General features: G+C 43.2%; 1 protein-coding gene across 2 annotated transcripts in view; it reads right to left on the bottom strand.

Annotated features, from left to right (window-relative positions):
• The window catches only part of LOC138793036 (cell cycle control protein 50B-like), a 30914-nt gene that overhangs the window by 6705 nt on the left and 2800 nt on the right, over positions 1-21409 (bottom strand). The window contains exons 1-7 of one of the 2 annotated variants that reach the window (XM_069971296.1): positions 17882-17978; positions 16319-16542; positions 13299-13406; positions 10687-10794; positions 9778-9868; positions 8457-8600; positions 1890-2081 (exon numbers count right to left, since the gene is read on the bottom strand). In XM_069971296.1, coding sequence (XP_069827397.1) covers positions 1890-2081; positions 8457-8600; positions 9778-9868; positions 10687-10794; positions 13299-13406; positions 16319-16531 — 856 coding nt within the window. In that variant the 5' untranslated portion in view covers positions 16532-16542; positions 17882-17978. Of the gene's footprint in view, positions 1-1889; positions 2082-8456; positions 8601-9777; positions 9869-10686; positions 10795-13298; positions 13407-16318; positions 16543-17881; positions 17979-21409 lie in introns of those variants that run through there. The other variant, XM_069971295.1, reaches the window with a different exon arrangement.

Here is a 21409-nt window from a genome sequence, read left to right as displayed (position 1 = left end):
TGCGCCGGCGTCTGACGTCATCCGCACGTCACATCCGCCGCGCGCGTAGGCCCAGGCGCGCCGCAGCGTGCGAGGGGAAGCGGCAATCTGGATCGTCTCCCTGCATCAACCCGCTTTGAGCGCCGCAGGGAGACTGGGACCACGAGGGATCCACAAGGGACCCCTCACTGAGCCGTGACCGGACCTTGGAGGGGAACAGAGGAACACCCCGGACCACCACCTGAGGCTAACGTCCCGACCCGTGACCGGGAAGGATCACAGGTAACTTCTGTATTCCTTTTGATCCTGACAGGAACAGGAAAAACACTGAGGTGGGATTGGGGAAGTGCCCTTTTAACCTCTCTCTGTATTTCCTGTTCCTGTTAGGTCAAGGGTGACATCCTCCATGTGGTGCTGTCATGTGGACGATGTATAAAAGCTGTATTTTGATAATTACGATACCTTATAATGGCGTTCATCCTAAAATACACAGGAAAAAGAATGTTTTGTGCACATAGCCTATCCTAAAGGCAGTTTTAGGCTATCAATATGAGATTGGTAGGGGATCAATTCATAGCATCAAGCTTTTTTCATAGGACAACATATACCCCGAATCATTTATCAGCAAAATGTAACTGTTGTTGTTAAAAATTATAAGTCATATTAACAAGGGGTAGAGTTGAGTGAACTTCCTGCAAACATTAGTGTATGTGGTGTGGTTCAGGGAAGAAACAGAGTGCTGCACATCACACCTATGGCTGATACTAGTGCCGCTAGGCTAAATAAAAAACACATCAGAATTTTGTGTATGAATTGATCAAGCCATACTACCCCATGTACCTCGTGCCAGTATCTGATACACATGGGTCCCTACACTAAGTCCACACCGTGCCAGTCAGTGGCCACCAACCCCGCAGGCGTGCACAGTCAGGGAACGGGGGCCATGGGACGGCCCTGCGACCCCCATGCCACAGGACCAGACCCAAAAACACCACACCAGAACCCGGCCAGCACCGCCGGCGGAGAAGGTCGCCCCCAAGCAGCACAAGTCTGGATAAGGAATTACACTCACCATAGCTGCAGCAAACAGAATGGGAAAAAACAGGAGGGATTAAAACCATGTGCACTCAGGTGGCTTGATCAATTCATACACAAAATTCTGATGTGTTTTTTATTTAGCCTAGCGGCACTAGTATCAGCCATAGGTGTGATGTGCAGCACTCTGTTTCTTCCCTGAACCGCATTAGTGTATGTGGTATGCATGGGTTGTCTGCCATCTTGATTCCATTTCCCATGATGCCTTAGAACATGAACTTGGCCAGAAACAAGAGCTTGACATATTAAGGCATTTGGTTTTCAGACAGGGGATCACATGACTCAAATGCTATAATAAAATGTATGGATACTGCTGAGCTGGGATGAAACGAATGACAATGCAGAAAACTGGGGGGTAAGTATTCAGAACCCACATACCCAGCAATTTATTTCCCTTCTATCTCCTGAGATATCCTTACATATTAACACCAGTCCCTAGCTAACCCTAAGGGCGTGTTTACACAGACGGATTTATCTGACAGATTTTTAAAGCCAAAGCCAGGAACAGACTATAAACAGAGAACAATTCATTAAAGAAAGACTGAAATTTCTCTTCTTTTCAAATCTGGCTTCAAAAATCTGTCTGTGTAAAAACACCATGGGGGAGATTTATCAAACATAGTGTAAAATGAAACTGGCCCAGTTGCCCCTAGCAACCAGATTCCACCTTTCTTTTTCCAAAGAGTCTGTGAGGAATGAAAGGAGGAATCTGATTGGTTGCTAGGGGCAACTGAGCCAGTTCCATTTTACACCATGTTTGATAAATCTCCCCCCATGTTTGTTACCAAGGTGAAAATAAAATAGGAAAAGGATACTGTATTCAATTCTTAGTTGATATTCTCCAACAGGTAGACCATCCGCAAATTCTCCACTTGCAATTTTCCTGTACAATTTCCGAAATGTGGGCAACGCTGCCGCTCTCATCCACACAATAAAGTCTTCATTTTTAAATCCCGATTCAGACAGGTTGTACGTTCCATTTTGCCAGTTTATGGGTTTGGATGTTCCTAAAATAAGGGTAAAAAGGCACCAAATCATAGATAGAAGAGGTAATTGATTTGGATATGCTCATTTATAATTGTGGCGTCCCACTGCGGGGGTTGCTATTCCTTACACCCCTTGTAAAAGTCTGTACGTGTTAGTGGTCTTGTGGTAACTGTAGTATTGCCAAAATGACCACTAGATGTTGCTGTATAGTATAACCAAGGTCCAGAAGTTGCACAGCTGAAGTATCTTAAGGGTTATTTGTGTGTGTATGCACCAGATTCTGTTATCCAGTAGGATCACTCCTTTCTTCTATCCTATTCTCTCTTTCTTTCCCCCTCTTCTCTATTGCACCCTTTCCACCCAACCACAGCGCATCTTACACGCTGGTTAGGAAATTAGTCCCTTGGGTGGAGGAGGAGTTTTAGCCAAGCTTTAGTGGAGAAAGGACGGAGCTCAGATAGCTCTCCACCGTGGAACTACCTGGGCCCTGGCCCTCTGCCAGGTCCCCTCTACAAGTTGATCTTAGTTAGTACCCCACATGGGTAGGACGCAGAACAGAGCCCTCTGGCAAACCTTTTTCTTGAAGCACCACACACGCTGTGTGATGCACTGTTAAGTCCTTCAAGAGAGGACTAGCCAACAGATAACCTCAACCCATGCCGAGGACAAGGAGTAACTACAGTGCAGGACAGTATCCATAAGAGAGCTAAAGAGCTAGGAACTGATCTGAGTGGAGCAAAGTTACGTAAAGTCTATGAACTCCATCTTGCAACACGGGTGTATTTAGGAAATCCTAACCATTCCGCTCAACCCAGGTAACAGGGTCTGGGGCCTGTGTCACCCATCAGTACAGTTCAGCCAAAGCTAGTGGGCATCAGAAGGTGTAAAGACTAGGAAAGGTCAAAACACAGGCTCAGGATGTTTCTTCTTCAAGTATTCTTCTATGCACTCCAACCTCCCGGGAGAGAACATTACTGCTTGGGTTGAGACTCTCACGACACCCTCCTGTCTACTACGCTACCTCAGTGCAACCTTTTAAACTCTACTACATCCTACTCAGCACTTATCACACAGATCTGGTGGTTCTATATTCATGTATTTATTGGAACTGTATCAAGTGTATTCAAGACTCGTTGTATTACCTGCTGCACATTAACAACTAGTGAACCATGTCAACGTTATCACCTGAGTGTGATTACTCACTACCACCTGCACAGCACTACACCGCAACCTTGGGACATTTTCCCTTTCTGTGGGTGGCGGGTCCTACCACTATTCGGGAGGGTTACTATACCACTCTGGACACCTGTGACATAGTCCCAAGGGACCCTGCAGCAACCCGACAGGACACCGACCACAGGGGAGAAGGGTACAACCTGCCTTACATTACAAAAGCAGGCGTGCCATCACACCTGTGTGCCCACCAGGCACTGGAGTTACGTGACAAAACCCTTAAGGTCCGTCTGTATCTCGGCCATCCACCCCAAGGAGTTGCGTCACACTTTCATCTAGCAAGTGACCGGCCGTCCCGCCGCTAAAACATCATCCGGAGGCATGCCACATAATAACCTGTTTACACCAGAACAATAAAATTACTGATGTATGAAGTACATAAAAGGGTCTTTGTGGAATATATTTGGCAGCAAGTAAACAGCCAGTCCTTTCAGTTTAGGTGTTGGAAGCACAAAATGTATGGGAAGGAACTAAGTGTGATGACAAGATAACTGTGTCAAAGCACCTCCAAAATGATAACAGGCCTTATGGGAGGTTACCAGCATGCAGTGCTCAAGGGCACCAAAGGCTAGCGGGGACCATTTGGTGCCTAAAAGTCTAACTCTATGGTATATGTTGACAACATACCTATTTATTTCTTTTATATATATATATATATATTATATATATATGTACTGTTCTGGGATCACTTTCAGACACCAACCCTCCACAGAACTAAATATTTCAAGTAATGTTTGTTTATTGCAAAGGCACAGGTATAACGCGTTTCAGAATCAGCAGCTTCCTTCATCAGAAAAAAACCCCCACAAAAACATGCAAAAGGGCGCCAAACCCGCCCCCCTCATGTTGCTAGCCGGCGATGGTAAACACATGTAAACACATGTGAAGAGTGGGACAATATCAGACACAAAGTAGTTTCAATACACATATATATATATATATATATATATAAATATATACATATTATATATAAATATAAACAGTAACATTTAGATAGAACTAATAGTAAGACTATGGTAGAGTGCAAAATTTAGCGATCGCTATAGTTGCAGGCTGTAACAGAAAGATGCATGCTGTAACAGAATAATACTATGAAGCTCCGGCTCACGGAGCTGGAACGGGTCACGTGGGGGCACGCTGGCCAATCAGGGAGGAGGTGTGGCGCTATTGGGCCAATAGGAGTGCGGACAACCAGGGCCGTCTTACCCATTGGGCAGGGTAGGCGGCTGCCCGGGGGCCCTTGCGTCCTAGGGAGCCCCTGCCCTCTGGGACACACCTGTATTTTTTGCTTTATAAGACGCACTTATAAAACTAAGTGCGTCTTATAAAGCGAAGACTGCTTCCAAGCAGTGCTGAGCACCGCAAGGAAGCCGTCCCGCCTGCCCCCTGTATTGCCGCTCACTATGCATATGCATAGTGAGCGGCCCTGAGCCACCCCCTCCGCCCGCCCCGCCCGCCCCGCCCGCCCCTTCTATCGCTTCTCAGCTGACAGCCGATCAGAAGCCCAGGAAAGTGCAATGAGCAGCACTTTCCTGGGCTTCTGATCGGCTTAGCTAAGTGGCGATAGAAGGGGCCGGCAGTCCAGGAACTCACCCGTCCGGCGGCCCCAGCAGCTCCTCTCCCGGCAGCGCGCTCCCGTCATCCTCCGGGCACAGACAGCGGGGTACAGAGACGCTGCCTGTGTCCTGGATGTGTCGTGCAGCCGGACACTTCCGGCACAGGCAGTCTCTCTGTACCCCGCTGCCTGTGCCCGGAGGATGTCGGGAGTGGCGCGCTGCCGGGAGAGGAGCTGCTGGGGCCGCCGGACGGGTGAGTAACTGGTTTGTTGTTTTGGGGGGCACTGGCTACTATGGGGGGCACTGGCTACTATAGGGGTACTGGCTACTATGGGGGGCACTGGTTACTATAGGGGTACTGGCTACTATGGGGGGCACTGGCTACTATGGGGGTACTGGCTACTATGGGGGGCACTATATGGGGGAATTGGCTACTATGGGGGGCACTATATGGGGGAATTGGCTACTATGGGGGGCACTATATGCAAAGATGGGGGGGGATTTGATGGCGGCGGTTGGGGGGGGCCCAATTCGCACCTCTGCCCAGGGGCCCATAATGCTGCTAAGACGGCCCTGCGGACAACAAACTGGAAGCTCCGGTCTGAATCCCCATGTAGCTGTCGTGTAGTACAGCGTCTGATGGTGATTTGAGCGATCCTTTGAGTGAATGATCGGGTAGTAGATTGCCAGCGATCGTGGAGTGTATACCGCATTGGAAAGGATTAGTTAAATGCGGAGGTAAAACACAGGACGAAGAAAAACACAATATTGGACAACCTGTGCATTGGAAAGGATTGGTTAGATACGGAGGTAAAACACAGGACAAAGAAAAACATAATATTGGACATCATGTGCATGGTAAATAGAAAAAATAGTACATAAAAATAATAAGAATAAATAAATAGATAGATATGCGTAGGGGTAAATACATATGATGAAATAATGAGCAAAGCTGAAATGTATATGTGTAGATAATATGTATAAAGAACATATGATGAGTTAATGAACAAACATAAAATGTATATGTGTAGATAATCTGTATAAAATACATATGATGAATTAATGAACAAACATGAGATGTATAAGTGTAGAAAACCAGTATAAAAAAATATATATTTTAAAAACAATTAAAAATGCATACGGAGAGAACATAGGATAATCATAATAATCACCCTCCCTAGTGAAACAGTCAGCCATGAGAGCCGAGACTTTAAGCCAGAAACAATGTCTCCAACCAGGCAAATCCAACAAGGATAATCCATCAGAATTCGGCCTGAACTTTATTACCACCTACACTTCAGATCATAAGGCCATCAGGAATATCCTAAATAAACACTGGAACATCCTCAGACAGGATCTCTTTCTCTGTGACACAGTACCTCTTAGACCTCTGGTCACTTTTAGGAGAGCCTGTTCCTTGAAGAATATCCTCGCCCCAAGCAAACTAAGAAAGAACAAACCAACCAATACAAGTGTAAGCACAACTACCCCCTTCCTACCCCCACTACTGGGCAGTTTTAGGTGCGGAACAAAAGCCTGCAAATGCTGTCTGAACATCACCCATAGAACCACTCATTTCAAGTCCCACACCACAGGCGAGTCCTATCCCATCAAATCCTTCCTTAACTGTGGATCCTCATACGTTATATATCTACTAGAGTGTCGCTGTGGGGTACAATGTATCGGCCGTACAACTCGCAGTCTCCGTACCCGGATGAACCAACATAGAGCGAATGTGGAAAAAGGGTTCACTCTACATAGTGTCTCCAGGCATGCGACTGAATCCACCGAATCAAGCTTCTGCCCTTTCCGCGTCACACCAATCGAACAAATCCCCACGGGTGGCCAACGTTTCCAAATGCTGCGAAAAAGGGAAAATTTCTGGAATTTCAAACTAAAAACTTTGGTACCAAAAGGGCTTAACGAATATATTGAGAAGGTCTACTGACTCCCACTCCCTTAGTCTATCCACCACTGACTGTACCTTCCCTTAGTCCTGGATGCACCTATGAGCCCACCCCCCTGTCATAGATCCTCTGCATCCATTCCTATTCAACATCAATTTATATGGATTTATTCCATTTTCCACATGTATGGACATATACATCCACATACCTTTTATATTTTTCGATCTTGTCCCACCATTTTGTTCATTATATAATGATTATCCTATGTTCTCTCCGTATGCATTTTTAATTGTTTTTAAAATATATATTTTTTTTATACTGGTTTTCTACACTTATACATCTCATGTTCATTAATTCAGCATATGTATTTTATACAGATTATCTACACATATACATTTTATGTTTGTTCATTAATTCATCATATGTACTTTATACATATTATCTACACATATACATTTCAGCTTTGCTCATTATTTCATCATATGTATTTACCCCTACGCATATCTATTTATTTATTCTTATTATTTTTATGTACTATTTTTTCTATTTACCATGCACATGATGTCCAATATTATGTTTTTCTTTGTCCTGTGTTTTACCTCCGTATCTAACCAATCCTTTCCAATGCACAGGTTGTCCAATATTGTGTTATTCTTCGTCCTGTGTTTTACCTCCGCATTTAACTAATCCTTTCCAATGCGGTATACACTCCACGATCGCTGGCAATCTACTACCCGATCATTCACTCAAAGGATCGCTCAAATCACCATCAGACGCTGTACTACACGACAGCTACGTGGGGATTCAGACCGGAGCTTCCAGTTTGTTGTCCGCACTCCCATTGGCCCAATAGCGCCACACCTCCTCCCTGATTGGCCAGCGTGCCCCCACGTGAGCCGGAGCTTCATAGTATTATTCTGTTACAGCATGCATCTTTCTGTTACAGCCTGCAACTATAGCGATCGCTGAATTTTGCACTCTACCATAGTCTTACTATTAGTTCTATCTAAATGTTACTGTTTATATTTATGTATTGAAACTACTTTGTGTCTGATATTGTCCCACTCTTCACATGTGTTTACATGTGTTTACCATCGCCGCCTAGCAACATGAGGGGACGGGTTTGGCGCCCTTTTGCATGTTTTTGTGGGGTTTTTTTATCCAAAATGTACCCTTTATAACCCCACTGATTGTCTCTGCTCTGTATGCACAATTTCTGATGAAGGAAGCTGCTGCTTCTGAAACGCGTTATACCTGTGCCTTTGCAATAAACAAACATTACTTTCATCTACCTCGTGGCTGTGAATTCTCTGGAGCAGCGCTGGTCCCCAGAAGGACTTTTTGGCACCTTTTTCGTTTTCTCTTTATGCACCCTTCCCACGGGCCCCATTTTGGGAGCATCCCGGAGAGCCTACCTTAGGACTAGCCTGCAGCTCCAGTATACAATACAGTATCACCATTGGAAACCTTTGAGTACCCCATACAAGGGGTGATATGCATCAAGCCCAAGTGGCTAAAAGGTGAGCCTTGAATCACTTGTCCTCACCCTCATTACCATCACAAACGGTATCACACGAGGTGCCGCCTCTCGCCCTTTTTTTCCCTTCTCTTCTCACCAAGAGGACCGATGTTCCCCCAGTACTTCCCAAAAACAATGAAGTAGATTGACTATTACAAGTAAAACATATTTGATAGTTACCTTCTAAGATTTGGGCCAAGGTCAGATTGCCGTTCGTTGGGTTTTGAAATTTAATGTTGTAATCGGTCCACCAGGATATCCCTGTTCCATTTAATGGGACTACAGTAGACTTTCCATTCTTATTGTAAAAGAGTGTAATAGTATCTGAAGAAAAGAAGCAGGATTGCTGGTCTGAATTTTCTATAATTTTTTTTATCTGGTATAGCATTTATTACATGAAATATAGCCTGATGCCTTATAACTCACTGCCGCTCCTCCCCGGGTGCAGGGAAGAGCTGGATCCAGTCCTGGAAAACTTCTCCAGGTTTCCCAGGACTGGATCCAGCTTTTCCCAGCACCCAGGGAGGAGCATCAGTCAGTTAGGGCTGTCTCCTCTTCGGCTACTAAAAGAATTGGCTTCTCAATTCTTTAAACGAAAAGCCGCGGAAGCAGAGGTGCACAAGCCCGCCCATAGACACACTGTGGGAGAATTGAAGCAGGCGGAATTCCACTGCTTTTGCTCCGTGTGATCTGGCCCTTACAAGGCAGCTGGCTGATGAGCGGATTGCAGAGATATTGAGTGAATTTACAGTAATAACTAAGTAAAGCGCTTCATCTCTAACGCTCATAATTAAAAGGGGTACTATCACTACAACTAGCATACTCCGCACTCAAACACATCAGTTCACTCCAAAAATTCTAAATAAAACAGGCAGTTGTGTGTAGGCTCTCATCCAATTCACCTAGTAGACAGACTAATGTGGAGAGTATATTACATTGGGAATGTTCATAAACTGTGTAACAGCGTACTAGACCACTTTACAGCAGTATCATTACCATAGACTGTATCCACGTTTTCCTAGGGCTGCATCCAACTTCTTCAGCCACCGGTAATCAATTGCCGCACAATCGGGTTTGGACAGACCCGAGCATCCTTCACGTACAACGGCCATAGAAAAATAGACCGTTCACACACTGTGCGGTTGTCCTGCCAGCCATAGTGTGAATAAAAGTCAATGGTTAATTGATTTTCATTCACAGTCATACGGCCAGCGTATTAATGAGTGGAAAATAATGTTCCTACAGCTGATAATACAATATCGGCCAAAATAATAATATAGCAGCCATTGTTTGACACTCACTGTGTGAACATAGCCTTACTCTGCACATGGTCTAAAAATATAGTTTCTTCCATCTAAAAACTAGTAACAGGTCAATTACCTAGAAGTCATCTCTATAAACTATTGATGTTAGTTTAGATATTTTAGAATGGGAAAGATTTTTATACTGAATACACAAAACATTATTTCAATCTGCTCTAGCTGGATTGCATAACCCTTACCATTAAACATGCTGTTTGCAACAGCACCACACGGAGCAATCGGCTTCTGTTCAGAATTCACTCTATATGGAGCACACTCATTGGCAGGATTCTACAGTAACAAAAGAGGGGAAAGGTTGAGTTCTGCATAAGACAGACATATTTCCCTTTAATAGTACATTCATACGCTGTGGTCATATCTTGACTGTTGCCACAATTATGGAAGAAAAAAAATATTACCTAACCACACCATGACTACCATAATATTCATGTTGTTCAAAAAGTTCCATCATTAGGGTATTTGTGGTATACAGAACAGTCTATTGGTTGCCACGACTGCGATAGGCAAAACAAGAGTCCGTGGAGCCTAGGTTGCGAGTCTCAAAACACGGGAATAGCCAGATATCCCTAGCCTGTTGCCATGGGGTGCCTCCATGATAGGGAGAGCACCACACCACCCTGATAGATAGCCCCTTAAGTCCCACTCGGCTGCGAGTATTGGAACATAAATAGGCAAACAACAGGGTGGCCCCTTTTTTTCAATGTCTAACTCAAGGTGCGAGTATTGCGATGATGACAAGGGCCGGCCAAGGCAGGCCTCCATCCACAGACAGCCGTTTCATTGACAAAAAGGGGCCACCCTGTTGTTTCTCTATTTATGTTCAAATACTCGCAACAGAGTGGGACATGAGGGGCTATTTATCAGGGTGGTGTGGTGCTCTCCCCATAATGGAGGCACCCCGTGGCAACAGGCTAGAGATATCTGGATATTCCCGTGTTTTGAGACTCGCAACCGAGGCTCCACGGACTCTTGTTTTGTGATTATTGTGTTTTGTTGCATGACTGGAACCTATCACCACAAGTCATCATGGTGGTTCCCAAGTGGCTTCTTGCTGTCGCACCAGTTTTGATTGATAGATCTGTACCTACCTTTAGATTATTAAGACCTCCGCTTAGCTGTGTATCATCCCTAGAGATCATATACCGATAGTTGTTCTGATAGAAGTTCGATAATTCATAGTACATAAAAACAGGTCCCTAGAATAGATGATTTAAGAAACATAAATGTACATAGAGAAACTTGTAATATGAACTCACATAACATGGAATGGAGGCAGCGGAAAGTTACTAAAATTCTTGGATCCCAACAAATTCACCAAGGATTGCAATGCAATGCTAGAAGTGTAAAGTTATGGGCTCTAATACATGAAACGATAATACCCCGAATAAGGCCGATTCGGCAAATGATCGTTCCGTGTAGTAAAAGACTACGATCAACCGATGGCAAAAATCATTTGTCGATTGTGTCTTGTGTCTCAATGGCCGGGACGGGACCGCTGTCGCCACTGATTGGCTGATTGGCCTGTGACTGCAGGGAGTGTGGAGAATCCAAGACGACACTGGGTGAGATTTATCAAACATGGTGTAAAGTGAAACTGGCTCAGTTGCCCCCGGCAACCAATCAGATTCCACCTTTCATTTTCCAAAGAGTCTGATGAATGAAAAGTGGAATCTGATTGGTTGCTAGGGGCAACTGGGCCAGTTTCACTTCACACCATGTTTGATAAATCTCCCCCACTGTGTGTAGAGTGTACAGATTTAATGAATACAGTTTATCTTTTACTATATACAGCAAAGGCTGCACAGACACCGCTAGCGATCTCCTGCACGATAATCGAGCCATGTAACAGGCTCAGTGAAGGAGCGACGATCTAGCAGATTGTGCTTGTTTACTAAAGTGGTCGGCCCATGTAATACGGTCCTAAGCAAAAGAGGAAGAGTCAGAATGACTTGACTTATTACACAAAACTATATCCGGTAGTAATTCAAGGAAATCAAAAATATTGTAATCTTTTTTAGGTATATCAGATATTAATATTTTTGCCAAAAAGAATAAACATGTTGCTAATGTCCATCTTGTTTCTGCCCGCCTTCATCATACTTCAGTATTAATTCTATAACTGTAGAAATTATTTAACATGCGCACAATATTCAGTGTTTATACACTCAGTCCCGCACAGGAAGTGCATACATTCGGAAGATGAACAGAACATTTAGACTACATTTAGTCCATTAAAACGCACCTGTCATTAGGAATCTTCAAGCAGTCATAACTATGCATTCAACCATGCTGTTTGAGTTCCATTCATGAGCCTTATTGAATTAGAATCGGGCTCAAGCACAGAACCCACCCAGCGTGGTCACATCCATGGTTACCGGATCATCTGGCGGCAGGAGCGACTACACGTCCATTGAGTAAAAATTCCTATGGGCAGGTATGCTTTGAAGCTTTAAAGGAAATCCAGCTCTACACCAGATTCCTGTTTTGACAGCACGCTGACATATTTCAAATACCAATTAAGGCTATGTTCCCACACAGTATTTTTGTTCAGTATTTTTTCGCGAAAACTAGGAGTGATTTGTAAACACAGAAAGGCTATGTTCACACACTGTTGAAATTTAATGGATGGCCATCATTTAACGGCAAATAACGGCTGTTATTTCAAAACAATGGCCGTTGTTTTAAAATAACTGTAGTTAACGGCCATTCACTCAATTTCAACAGCGTGTGTACATAGCCTTTCTGTGTTTTCCTGGTTTTGGTTGAAAAATACTGAGCAAAATTACTGTGTGAGAACAGCCTTAGGCCATGTTCACACATGGCATAACAGTGGCCGTTCTATGACACGGCCTTGTCACAGAACGGCCACTGTCTGTAAAGCTCATCCCAGCCAGTACTGCAATTCTTTTGAATTAGAATGAGTGTGCATTTGGGCGTATCCACTTTCCAATTATCATTGCAGACAAATGTAAAGTACGGCTGGAGCCACCCTTTACAAGAACTGCAAAGTCAATTTTGTGTGGCTGTTTTTCAATGAATAGTGGCCGCACAAAATTGACATGTAAGTTTTCTGTGTAGCCACATGGAATCCCAGCCGGAGTGTATATACTCCGTCGGGGATTCCATAGAAAACAATGTAATTTGATATTTCAATAAATAGCAGCCGGTGTTGCAAACAACGTCCATTATTTATTGAAATAATACTTTATATGAATGTGGGCTTATAGGGGGAGATTTATCAAACATGGTGTAAAGTAAAACTGGCTCAGTTGCCCCTAGCAACCAATCAGATTCCACTTTTCATTCCTCACAGACTCTTTGGAAAATGAAAGGTGGAATCTGCTAGGGGCAACTGAGCCAGTTTCACTTTACACCATATTTGATAAATCTCTTCTATAGTGTTTATGTATTGTTGGAGAAATCAGAGATAGCGAACCCACTATACAACGCCAGCTATGTACATCATTTTCATTTTAATATACTGTCCAATAAAGACTTAGAGAGCCAGTGCAACCCAATTTGGATCCCTCCTAGTTTTACATTAAAATAATACATATATCAATCCAATCAAAACTATTTATACCAGTCCAGAACAGTATATCTACAGGTAGCATCAGCTAGACATAGATTATAACCGTAAAGTTCATATGTGTTTATCAGGCTCATATATTGTAAAGGGATGTAGCAGTGTGGAACTTACCTGAAAGAATTCTGTTATGTTAAAATTAATGCTACAATAGCAGGGTCTGGAGGCATTAGCGGCACAGTCAGAACAGGGTTCTCCTGATACTGCTCCTGTGTAATCATACTGAAAAAAGAAGGTTTTTTTTAAAACATACCCAAGCTTTCAAAAGACTTTTAAAATTGACATGTAAATTCTTTGAGTGGAGAGAGGAGACCCTCCCACAGTTCCATCGTGGAATTTCGCCTGTTTTACTCCATGTGAACTGGCCCTAAGTCCTTCACAGGAATACCATGTGCACCACTTTCTTAGTGCCCAGTGTACCGTATTTCCCGGCGTATAAGGCGACGGGGCGTATAAGACGACCCCTGACTTCTAAGAAGATTGTCAGGGGTTCGCCTTATATGCCGGAAAATGTTAACCCCTGCCCAATCGCAGCCCTGCTGCGGTCAGGCTGGGGGTAACTGGAGCTAAATTAAAAAACAAACAAACAGTTAACTCACCTGGGACCCGTTCCCAACATCCGCGCGTCTCCTGTCCCGTTCCCGGTGCAGGCAGTGTGATGTACACTGCCTGCGCTGGGATTTCCCAAAGCTCTCCTGAGCAGCCAAGCGTCTCATCAGAGAAGCTCGGAGACGCTCGGCTGCCGAGAGAGCTTCAGGAGAATGACAGAGGCTAAGGAAACTTCTGGAGCCTCTGTCATTCTCCCGAAGCTCTCCTAGCAGCCGAGCTTCTCTGATGTTCGGGAGAGCTTCGGGGATTCCCTGCGCAGGCAGTGTACGTCACACTGCCTGCGCCGGAAACGGGCCCCAGGTGAGTTATATAGTGTTCGCCCCATACAGTGGGGATGCGGCCATTTTTTAGCTCCCCCACCGTATGGGGCGACCATACCCATAATCTAAGAAGATTTTTCGGGGTTAAAAAATCATCAAATACGCCGGAAAATATGGTATTCCTATGGAGGATGCATAGTGAAGAATATATAACATATAAATTGTTGTCTAAGCTGCGCAGGATATCAGCATTGTCGCTTACTATTCAGTCTGATTATATATTAATGGATAGCTGTACATGCTAGTCCATGGTGTTTGCAAAAAAAAAAAAAAAAAAGGATGCATTTGTATCTATCCGTTTTTCCATTAACTTCCATTATAACAAAAAAAAAAAAACTATCAAAAAGCATCCTTTTTTTAACGGACACAAAAGTAGTGTTGACACAACTTTTGTGTCCGTTAAAAAAAGAAAGGATCCGTATTGATCCTTTTTTTTTTTTTTTTTTTATAATAGAGGTCAATGGAAAAACAGATGCATACAAATGCATCCTTTTTTTCATCCGTTTTTCGCAAAAAACGAATTGCAAAAACGCAGTGTGAACTCAGCCTTAGCAAAAACGCCCACTCCGTTCTATGCACACCCGAGAGAGCCCACTAGCTACCGGTATGGATTCACCATGCGAAAATTTCTGAAATAAAACAGATAAAATTCAGCAACTGAAACGTGAGTCTACCTCTCCTTTATTTCTGAAAATATAAGGAATCATAAACAGTATTGTACGTATTTATACGGCACTCCAGCACCTTTATATCCGATATTATTGCATATGTACGGGCTAGTGGCAGCCTGGGAGTCTGAGAGTGCACATCACCTGTGCGGATCATTGACACACACAGTGTATAAGAGACTTTGTTCACACTAGACATTTTTTGTACTTTTGATACGGACACTTAGCAAAAATAAAAACAGCTCTATATCATGCTTAGAGCTCAAGTGTCACAGAGTCGTAACCAAGCCCCAGCATGCAGGTCTCCTCCCTCCTTCAGTGATTGAGATACAGCGATCCATGCCTTAAAGGACAAGTGCCATGAAAAACTTTTTCCCAGTAATTGAAGCACATTACAAAGTTATATAACTCTGTAATATGCTTCAATCACCTATCTGCCTCCCTTCCCTGTCTTTCCCCCCTCCACCCCCCACCAGGAAGTGTCCTAAGGGCCCTATTCCACCGGACGATTATCGTTCGCATAATCGTTAATGATTAACGATCTCAAATGACCGCTATAGCGAAAGACCTGAAAACCTTCACTCATTTCCATGGAACGATAATCGTTACTTATGAACGTAATTGCGATAGTTTTTCTTCGCTATTTATTCGCTATTGCGTTCGTATCTATTGCAAACGACCGAACAATGTCTTATTCAATGCGAACGATTTGCGAACGTTTTGCGAACGAGCAACGATAAAAATAGGTCCAGGTCTTATAAAGCGATCAACGATTTCTCGTTCGGTCGTTAATCGTTAATTCAATTCAATGCATTTCAACCGAACAATTATCGTTTAGATTCGAACGATTTAACGATAATCTGAACGATAATTGTCCGGTGGAATAGGGCCCTAACTCACAGAGACCTAATTACTGTCGTCACCGTCACCAGGCAGCTCCTTCTTGTGAGTCATCAGCAGGAGGGCTGGTCTAGTTCCTGTTACACCAGCCCCCCCTCCCCAGTCTAAGTGATGGCTTGCAGTTGTTAAGCCAATGGGAGCTGAGCAAGCTGAGTCACCTGACAAGGCAGGGGAGGGGGGAGGCTAGTGTAACAGGAGAAGGAGCTGAGAGAAGAGCTTGATGACGGTGACGACAGTAATTAGGTCTGTGTGAGTCAGGACACTTCCTGGTGGGGGGTGGAGGGGGGAAAAGACAGGGAAGGGAGGCAGATAGATGATTGAAGCATATTACAGAGTTATATAACTTTGTAATGTGCTTCAATTACTGGGAAAAAGTTTTTCATGGCACATGTCCTTTAAACCAGGCCCTGTACATTAATCACACATGGAAAAGAGTAGTGGGAGAAGGAGAAGGGTGTGATATAGAACTGACAGATCCCCTTTAAATTACAAGGGGAAATCTCAGTTTCCCTATTTATATTTCTTTATTTTCATTTTTTTAAGGGTAAAATAAAAGTTCTTTAGGTGGGGAACTAACTAAACGGAGTGAATTTGAGTCTGGAGGGTGCTGGAAAAGGATGTTATATGGAACACTTACTTCAGATTCTTTTATGCTGTTTGACGAATAATATAATCCAATACCAATTCCTATAAAAGATAATCCTATAAAGAAGAAGAGTGGCAGGATTATACTGGCGGAGAGGAAAGGCTGCCAGGCGGGAAGTCTCTGCTGAGTGAACGATGTGTTGTCAGGTCTCTGGCATGGGAGAGGCTCATGCTTATTGGAAAAGTTCCTGGATGGTGGCTTCATTCTTTAGATTTCTAGTAAAAAAAAAAGAAAAGTGAAGGTAAATAATAGTAAGGTACCTTATTGGCTGCGGATCTGAAACTTAAAGTGTCACTGTGGTTATAACTTCCAAAATCTAAATCAGCAGTAGATGTGATATAAAGCAAGTTTGCCATATACATTCATTATATTATTTTTTAGTTATCATTTTGACTTTTTATTTCAAAGAGTCTAAACTCAGGAAGTCCTGTGTATCCCAGGCCACCTGAGCGCTCACAGAGAGAAGGCAGTCATGTGATTGATGGACACATTGAGCCGTGACTCTCTGTACTGGCCGGACTTTGTGTTTAGTCTCTTTTTTTTTAACCAGCACAAGACTAAAAGCCCTATTTTACCAAGCAATTAACGCTTATATTCGGCCAATAATCACTTGGTATAATAGCTACTGTTAAAAGGCAACAATCAGCCGGCATGCACAATGTCGGCTGATCCATATCTTTCAACATGTTGAACATTTTTTAAATGATAACGACGGTCTGCTGGCCGTCGCTCCGTGTAACAGGAGCGGCAGCAGCAGACTGCCGCAATTTCCTATGGCCTCTGGGCGATCTTTAGAGCCCCTCCTACAGCTCCCCGCTCTTACTGGGTAGCTGTCAGTGCATGTGTAATAGCGCTGGCAGCGAGTGGGGAATGAGGAGCATGAGAGTGCTGATTGGCCTGTGTAATAGGGGTTTTAAAAGCTGCCTTCAGGAGACTGGACCTGGTTACAGGTAAGTATAGCTTTGTTTTACAGCATGATAACTAAAAAAAATTATTTCATTTATAAATTTTTGTAGAACAGCAAAAGAAGTCATTGGTTTGGTTTTTAACTTTCCGGTGCCATCCATGTTTACTGTAAGGTCTTATTCACACGATCCGTGCCACGACCCACACTGCAGTGACCGGAGAAGGATCGCGGCATGGATCCCCCAAAGTGCAGCCCCCCCTGCCGCCCGGCAGCAGAGATGATAGGAGCGCAGAAGACAACTACTCACCTACTACTCCCCCTGTGTCGGCCCACTCACATGTTGACTGACACTGGGAGTAGTTGTCTTTTGCGCTCCTGCCATTTCTGCTGCGGTAAGGGGGCAGAATTTGTTTGGTGATTGGCACTACGACATGTCCTATTTTTTCACGGTGGGGGTTGTGGCACGTATCGTGTTAATGGCAAGATACTCTGTATTCCAAAGATGGAATTCTTCCAGCAGCATAACTAACAGCATTGTATACAACGGTGCTGCCTGAAGAATTCCTTCTCCGGCATTCGCCTGCACAGGGAGCGTGGCGATAGGATTTTGACAGCATATCCTGTTGCCAGCAAAGAATGATAGTTACACTTAACGGGTTGCCTTGCAGTCATTTATTATCCCATCTGTTGTTGCAGATCCACAAAAACAGATACATCACTGAAGTCATACAGATGGTTTCTCCACGACATCACTACAAATAAAAACAATATAATAAAAAAATAATCCCAATTTCTAAGGTCCCAGAAGAAAAACTGCTGTGAGGTTGAGGCCTTAGATCAGGGGTAGGAAACCTTGGCTCTCCTCCTGTTGCAAAACTACAACTCCCATCATGCCTGGAGCTAAAGCTTTGGCTGTCCAGGCATGATGGGAGTTATAGTTTTGCAACAGCTGGAGAGCCACATTTACCTACCCCCGTTTTATAGTGTGTGAACATAGCCTGAAGAACAGTGTGAAAATAATACAGTAGGTTATGGCTGTGCTCATAAAGACTCTTTCACATACACATCCATGGAACCGTATGTCATACAGTTGGCTACGTCACCTCTTGACTCCTATCGTAAAAACATTTACTGCACAGTATATTTTTTATGGAATCTGTTTGCACTTTGACGATGCTTTTCAGTCCAGGCAAAGGTGTATGCGAACAATAGAGATGATTGTGACTCAAGCATGCTCTAGTCAGATTGGATGCAGCTCTAGGGAGTCCTGGAAAATATGGATACAGCCAATGGTTGTATCCAAATTTTCCAGGACTTACTAGGGATGTATGTGGCTTCATCAGCCACTGGTATTTAAAGGGGTTATCCAGCGCTACAAAAACATGGCCACTTTTCCCCCTACTGTTGTCTCCAGTTCAGGTGCAGTTTCCAATTAAGCTCCATCTATTTCAATGGAACAGAGTTTCAAAACCCCACCCAATCTGGAGACAACAGTAGGGGGAAAGTGGCCATGTTTTTGTAGCGCTGGATAACCCCTTTAAATGCTGAGCAATCCGACACATGCTCATCTTTAGGCGACATATATGGCCTAAAAAATAAAGGGGTTATACAGTGAAAATCTTTTTCTTTCAAATCAACTGGTGTCAGAAAGTTATATAGATTTGTAATTTACTTCTATTTAAATATCTCAAGTCTTCTCATACATATCAGCTGCTGTATGCCCTGCAGGAGGTGGTGTATTCTTTCCAGTCTGACACAGTGCTCTCTGCTGCCACCTGTGCATGAGACAGGAACTGTCCAGAGCAGTAGAAAATCCCCCTAGAAAACCTTTCCTGCTCTGTCTCGGCCAGAGATGTCAGCAGAGAGCACTGTGTCAGACTGGAAAGAATACACCACCTCCTGCATGACATACAGTAGCTATTAAGTATGGGAAGACTTGAGATTATTAAGTAGCAGTTAATTACAAATATAACTTTCTGAAAATGATTTTCGCTGGATAAACCCTTTAAGGCTAGGTTCACACCATATAAAAATGACTGGCTGTTTTTAATACCAATTGTTATTGCGCAATAACAGCCACCATTTTTACATAGTGTGAACCTAGCCTTAGGGTACCTTCACACATACCGTATTGCAGCTGATTTGATGGTGCGGATCCGCCGCAGATTTCATCTAAATAACTGAACGCAGCATCAAATCTGCTGTGGATCCTGTACATGTGAACACACCCGTAATGTATATGGCTATCATAAAGTACAAACCAGTGTGAACACAGCTTTACCCCCTGGGAAACAAATCCAATTAACATATTTATAACTTCAGTTTCAAACTTTTTAGATTGTTCAGGTGCTTGGAATTCAAGTATACATCAGAATGTGTTTAAGCCCTAGAGTCCTATAGAAATGCATTCCTTTATAATGATCACGTGTCAATATAAAGAGATCAGGAGATGTGAGAGGTAGCGGCTCCGGATACAGATTAGAGGCTTGATAAAGTCCTGTCTGCATATAACAGCCTAGAGAGCTAAACTCATTTTAATAGTCTCTATAACCAACGCCCTATAGAGTATATGTGGCTGTATCTAAAACATACTTTCACTTTTGATCATTTTATTTACGCAGATTTAATACAAAAGTTTTCTTATATTATCTCCTAACGTCTTATCAATATTCCACCAATAGTCCAGACCGGTAAGTTGTCCGGTTGCAGACCCACAGCAAGGCAGAACACATAAAACTACGCCTATGTTCGCAAACTTTTGTTTTTGAGCTGGAAATGACTGAAAAGATGGACAAAAAGCAAAAAATGGCTGAAAACTGTGCGTGAACATAAAAACAGCCGAAAAGGCGGCTCAAAAATGGTATATACATAAAGGATAGGAGACAAGATAAGACCACATTATTCCCATCCTTCCACATGTATCGTAAATGTAAAGAATTAAAAACAAAAAAATAGAGATAACCAAAACACACTTACCGGAGAGACACAAACACTGCAGCCGAAGGCTCCGACTTTTCCTCAAGACACTCCTCTGTGGAGAGCTAGATAAACCAGTTATCCTGCTAGCACTATTGTCTTTCCTTTGCTCATGTTGTTCTAACACTTTTTTGTCTGGACCTAACCATGTTCACCTGACTCCACCCATCATAACAGGAACCGACTATGACTGTGATTGTAACAAGCTGCGCTCCACACATCCTCCGACTATGACTAAATGATGCACGTGAAGCAGCTGTTGTGTGACAAACCAAATGTCAATCCAGCCTCATGGTCTTCAAGGGTATGCTCACACCAACAGATTTTTTGTTGTTGTTGTTTTGAGGCTGTTGTAATTTACTGCAAATGGGCTATTAACCCTTTGACGACCCAAGAAATTTCAACTTAGTATCTTCATTTTTTTTACTCCTCTCCTTCTAAGGGTGGGTTCACACTACGGAATTCTCGCAGATAATATCAGCGGAATTCCGTCAGCTGTTCGCACGCCTTTCCGTCGGCTCCATAGACACCATTCTATGGGCCGGCAGATTCCGCTATCCGTTGAAAGAAGAGACATGTCTATGGAGCCGTGCGCGCGGACAGCCGACGGAATTCTGCGAATATTATCCGCGAGAATTCCTCAGTATGAACCCACCCTAAGAGTCATAATTGTTATTTTTCTATCTACGGAGCCATATATACTGCTTTGTAACAACATCCTACAAATTACTATGAGGAGTACTGGCAAAAAAAAAAAAGAATAAAAAAAATTGCAAGTTTGCAAGGGGGTGTTCGTATTTATCTTGTTCACTGTGCACTGAAGTTGACAAGTACCCTTTATTGCTCAGGTTGGTCCAGTCACAACAATACCCAGTTTGTATAGTTTCCATAATGTTTTACTACTATTAAAGAAATATAAAAAATTCTGACCCCTATAACGTTTTTTTGTCTGTGAAGGTGTTTGGGCGCTTTTTTTTTTTTTTCCTTTCACTGCAGTATCTGTAATTTGTATTGGTACCATGTTGAGTAGATCTGCGTTTTATTCCATTTTTGTGGCATATGATATGACAAAAATCATACTCGCCATGCAGTTAAGATAACAATTTTACAGTTAAGATATTTGCGCACAAAGTGACCAAATATTTTTATATTTGTTTTTACTTTTTTATTTAACAAATGGGAAGAAGGGACCGATTAAA

The sequence above is a fragment of the Dendropsophus ebraccatus genome, chromosome 5, assembly GCF_027789765.1.
Source record: "Dendropsophus ebraccatus isolate aDenEbr1 chromosome 5, aDenEbr1.pat, whole genome shotgun sequence".
In the NCBI taxonomy this organism is placed as follows: domain Eukaryota; kingdom Metazoa; phylum Chordata; class Amphibia; order Anura; family Hylidae; genus Dendropsophus; species Dendropsophus ebraccatus.
This window is presented reverse-complemented; position numbering and strand designations above follow the sequence as displayed.